General features: G+C 40.8%; 1 protein-coding gene across 2 annotated transcripts in view; it reads right to left on the bottom strand.

Moving 5' to 3' along the window:
- Window positions 1-3,924: 3,924 nt before the first annotated feature.
- The window catches only part of TSPAN7 (tetraspanin 7), a 150,761-nt gene continuing 149,303 nt past the window's right edge, over window positions 3,925-5,382 (bottom strand). Inside the window, exons 8-9 of one of the 2 annotated variants that reach the window (XM_007451977.1) lie at window positions 4,491-4,563; window positions 3,925-4,230 (exon numbers count right to left, since the gene is read on the bottom strand). In XM_007451977.1, coding sequence (XP_007452039.1) covers window positions 4,495-4,563 — 69 coding nt within the window. In that variant the 3' untranslated portion in view covers window positions 3,925-4,230; window positions 4,491-4,494. Of the gene's footprint in view, window positions 4,231-4,490; window positions 4,564-5,382 lie in introns of those variants that run through there. The other variant, XM_007451978.1, reaches the window with a different exon arrangement.

Raw genomic sequence — 5,382 nt, 5'->3', positions numbered from 1 at the left:
TGGATTGGCTACTCTGCGTTTACCCGTTGATCACGTGTGCACTGGTAGACAAGCCATGGGTATTTCCATGATTAATTTGTGTGAAAGGGTACTCATATATGGAGTAAAAATTCTAGCTTTGCAATGTAAGCACATTGTGGCATTTCAGCTGTCGTGGACACTGGGTTTGGAAGATCATGACTCTTAGAAGTCTTAGTACCTTCATCTATTAAATGAAAAGAATCCCTGCCCTCTCGAGGTCTGTACTGGCTTAGATTTCTTGCTCACTATTATGAGCAGGCATGCTTGTCCTGTAACCAAAAGCTCAGTTGTAGCCTACTTCTTGAGCAAGGAAGTAGAACTTCACACACACCTTCAGCTAACTCAGCTCCACTTGTTCTGTTAAAGCAACTTGGGAACCATGGAGAATGTATAACACATGGGAATTTAAAACATAGAGTCCAGAACAAACATAAAGAAAAAGACCCTTTACATTGGTCTTAGCAACAAATGTTTGGATATGAAACCAAAAGCACACAAAAAAGCAAAAATAAACAAGTGGGACTACACATTAAAAAGCTTCTGCACAGCAACAGATACAGTCACCAAAATGAGAAGGCAACCTACAGAGTGGGAGAAAATATTTGCAAACTACATATAAGGCATTAATGTCCAAAATATTGATATATAAGGAACTCCTACAACTCTATAGCAAATAAAATCCAATTAAAAAATGGGCAGAGGATCTGAAGAGGCATTTTTCCAAAGACGTACAAGTGGCCAACAGGTACTTGAGAGAGTGCTCACCATCACTAGTTATCAGGGAAATGCATATCAAACCCACAGTGAGTTATCACCTCACACCTGTTAGAACAGCTATTATCAAAGAAACGAGAACACACACAAGGATGTGGAGAAGAGGGAACCCTTGTGCACTGTTGGTGGGAATGTAAATTGGTGCAGCCAGTATGGAAGACAGTGTGAAGGTTCCTCAGAAAACTAAAAATAGAGTTACCATATGATCCAGCAATCCCACTCCGTGGTATATATCTGAAGGAAACATAAACACTAATTCAAAAAGATACATGCACCCCAATGTTCATAGCAGCATTACTTAATTACTAAGGTATGGAAGCAACCTAAGTGTCTATCAACAGATGAATGATTAAAGAAGATGTGATCCATATATACAATGGAATATTATTCACCCATGAGAAAAAAAAAATCCTGCCATTTGTAACAACATGGATAGACCTGAGTGTGTTATGCTATGTAAAATAAGTCAGAGAAAGATATACTGTATGATCCCACATATATGTAGAATATTGAAAAAAAACAAACTCAGAGAAACAGAGTAGAATGGTGGTTACCGGTGGCTGGGAGGGGGGGGAGATGGGGAGATATCAAAGGGTTACCAACATCCAGTTATGAGATGCACAAGTTCTGGGGATCAGAACTGTAGTTCAGCATGACGACTATAGTTAACAATACTGTATTATATACTTGAAAGTTGCTAAGAGAGTAGATCTTAAATGTTCTCACCACAAAAAAGAAATGGTAATTGAGTGAGGTGATGGAGGTGTTAACTAATCCTACTATGGTAATCATTTTGCAGTGTATCAGTGGATCAAGTCATCACCTTGGTACACCTCAAGCCTACACAATATTATATCAAATATATCTTGGTAAAGCTGGAAGAAAAAAGAATTGACTGTATGTGAAAAGTCAAATGACAGGCTGAGAGAAAATATTTGTAATAAATACATCCAGGTAAGGATTTGCATCACAAATGCATAAAACATTCCTACAAATCAATTAAGATAACTGAATTTTTAAAAACACACAAGACTTGAACACCTCATAAAAGAGGCTATTGGGACTTCCCTGGCAGTCCAATAGTTAAGACTCCATGCTTCCATTGCAGGGGGCACAGGTTCGATACAGCGGGTCGGGGAACTAAGATCCCCCATTCCTCGTGGTGCAGGCAAAACAAAAAAACGGAGGAGGACATCAAGGTGGTCAATGACAGACTGAGTGTTCGGTATCACTAACCATAATGTGAAGGCAAATTGAGATACCACCATGCACACCGAATGGAAACGTAAGTCTGAGAATAACAAGTGTTGGTGAGGATGTGGAACAACTAGAACTTTTCTACACTGTGGTGGGAGTATGAATTAGTATACGACTTTGGAATAATGTTCGGCAGTACTGTCTAAAGCTAAATATACCTTATTTCTGAGCAAGGTCAGAAATATCAATATTTTATAGTTTTAAAGTCAAATCAACCTTAGTCAAAATGTTTCACATTGACATTATATAACGGTGAGATCTGAATTCAATTTAGAAAGTGTACAGATTTCTTGTTTACCAAAGTATAACAATATTTGTATCAGTATACTACTGAATGCATAGTTTGCAGAAAGGTGAACCATGGGTGGGGCTCTATGTAGGATTTTACAGAAAAGCCTCATTTTATTATAGAATAGAAATTTAAATGAAACTTTGAAAAGTTTTGGGCTACATATGTTTCCATAGAAGAGATCTACTTAACTCTCTAAAAATGCTGACCTTTTGACGAGGCAGTATCTGAAGGTGTGGGTCAGTAGCCTTCGTAAGCCTTTTAGGGTTTACCTCATGCAGAGTTCAGGCTAATAAATGCATATAGTTAAAACACCATCTCCATCCTAATTACAGAGAAGAGGGAGCTTTTTAATCCACTTATTTGGGGACAGATCAATAAATGCTTTTACTAGTTTTTAAGGATGGTTCATTAAGAAGGAAAAAATAGATTGCAGATAATATATACTGCACCCATTGCTATTGCTAAAATGATCTTTAAATCAAGCGTAAGGATTTCATACTTTAGTACAAGCCAGGTCACTGGGACAACTGAATGGTATGATGTCATCTCTTCTCTAGACAGTTTATTCAATCCAGAGAAGAAGGCAGGAAGGGTAGAATACATGCTCGTTAGGAACAATAAAAGGAAGAATACATGCTCATTTCCTTTTTTTAAAATGACATCCAGACTTAAAAAAAAAACAACTCTGAAATCTTCCTCTAGCCTGAAATATGAAGGGTCTATGTTTGCAGCCAACAGTACATCCTGTTTACGATAAGTGATTCGAGTTCCTGGAATGTCCTTTAAAAAAAAAATCTAACGCTTAGATTTTTACACTGCCCCATGCTATTTCAGTGGAGTGGGAGCTTGTATGGGGGGATGTGTCATTGTGTAAGGTGGTCCACCTCCAATCCCCTATGGAACAAGATGGAATATAGAAATGTGTTTAAAAACTTAACCAAAGAACAAAACCAGAGCACAGCAATTTGTAATGACTGTTTATTAACACATGTATCACAAATGTTCACAATATCAATGCATTCTTGTTGGCATGCGAGACAGAGGAATTGTTTTTTAGGATCTTTAAAAAATATTTTGACTATTGTCCCCCCTTCACACTCATTTTTAAATTGATTTGATGAGGTCCTCGATGTCTGTAATGTCAATGCAAAGAAAAAATATAGAAAGAAGTAAAGTAACAATAGCAGTTAATTGGGGAAAAACAGAAGTAATATTATTTCCTTCACAGGAAGCAACAATACAGCTTTGTAACAGGATTATACAGGTGCACTAAACTGTCTATAAGTTCCCAGGCATGTAACAGTAAGGAGCAAGGATGCCACCCAAAGCTCGACAATTTCCTTCGTGCGTGACACGTGCCTTTTTCTCCTCATGGACAATTACCAATGTATCTCTTTACATGTCTTAGGCAGCCTGAAGAAGGTAGGCAAGAGCCTTAGTAAAAGGGAAAACCCAACCAAAGGAGATTAAGCCAAAAGAACAGATAGCTATCTGCTTATCTACATCTGGGGGGGGGGAGGTGCGGCATTTATCAATCATGATCAAGGGCTAACAGGAGCCTCCCACACTACATGCAGTAGTGAGCTGCAGTTGGACCAAGTACAGATGGAGGAGGTGGCACACACAGAGCCTTGGGTGGGGTCCCCTAGGACTAGATGCAGGGAACCTGGCTACACTCTGGCACAACAGGGCTTCACAAGATGGGATGCTACGCATGATGCAGGCTCAAAGGTGGAGCAGAGACTGTGTGGGAGTGTCAGTTGCACGGGGTGAGGGTGTTAGGACAGGTGTATTATGTACTGTGCTCTAATATTCTTTGGAAGTCTTTCAAAGATTGCTGCAGTTCCTTTCGAAAACAGGTCTCTTCTTCCATCGTTCTTGAAAGACTAAGAGAAATTAAAACATGTGAGTGACTCACCGTTAATAAGGCCTTAAAATAAGGTAACAAGCTGAGGAGAGCGTTTCGACGTTTTCCAGAGCAGTGATCACATCTCCTCCCGAGCACCACAGAAGTGAGGCTTCGGCGTGTGGCCAAGTGCCACCGAGATCAGAGTGAAGTGGCCAGGCAGCACTCTTGTCCCTTTGAAGGGGAGTATGTGCCCCAAAGGGAGAATCCTAGACTTAACCTCCCCCCACCATCACTCACCTTCTTACACCATCTCATACTGGTTGGCCGTGATGAACCGAGACAGACAGCAGGCCAGCAGCATGCCGATCAGCTGTTGGCAGAAGGAAAAAGAGAACGAGGCTCTGAAGTCACTGAGCTAACACATTTCTAACCCCCCCCCCCCGATGTAATTTTTCACAACTGAGGGCTCTTGTACATGAATGGGGAAAGGGCACTAGGGAAAACGATCAAACCCGATTTCAGTAGTGGGATCTAAGACTTAGGGAGTCTAAGTGCTAGTGGAGGTCAGCTGGAGGTTCTCCAACTGACCATAAGGTTCCAAGTCTAGCTCGCTCTGGCCATTAAAAACAACTTTTGACGTGTAAGTAGTAGTAAAATGTGTTCATGTGTTCTGAGAATAATGGAAAAAATTAAGTACCGCAGAATTAGCAAGATAGTAACAAAATGCCAGAATTCAAAACCATAAGCGCATGCATTGGGAAGCTCTCTCAACACAGGATGATACCCCAGCCATACCCGGCTGGCAGGATAATAGTTCTTTTCCTTGAGACAAGGGTACGCTAATCCTTGACTGGGTGAGTTTGCCAGTGAAGTAAGTCATGACTTGTGAGAAGTGGGGTGGAGGGGGGGCTTTAATTTCTCTTTGTCTCTAAACCATGTAGATATTTTAGGCCCCAATGGGCCCATCTACGCCCAAGGTCTACCCCTTGGTTTTTCAGGGGCCCCAGCACAACCAATATCTGGGTACCTCCACCCCCTCAGAAGACCTCAGTCTTCTGCCCACTTTGTGCCGTGACTTAACCTGTAACACAGGTGGATCTGATAAAAAGCTGTTGTAACACTAGCAAGACATCCTTAAGCGCAGATGCTTAAGGGTCTGCTCATAGGAAACCAAAATTCCCATTCCTGC

The sequence above is a fragment of the Lipotes vexillifer genome, unplaced genomic scaffold, assembly GCF_000442215.2.
Source record: "Lipotes vexillifer unplaced genomic scaffold, Lipotes_vexillifer_v1.1 scaffold847, whole genome shotgun sequence".
NCBI classification, from domain to species: Eukaryota; Metazoa; Chordata; class Mammalia; order Artiodactyla; family Lipotidae; genus Lipotes; species Lipotes vexillifer.
Note: the sequence above shows the minus strand (reverse complement) of the source record. Positions and strands in the feature narration are given on the sequence as shown.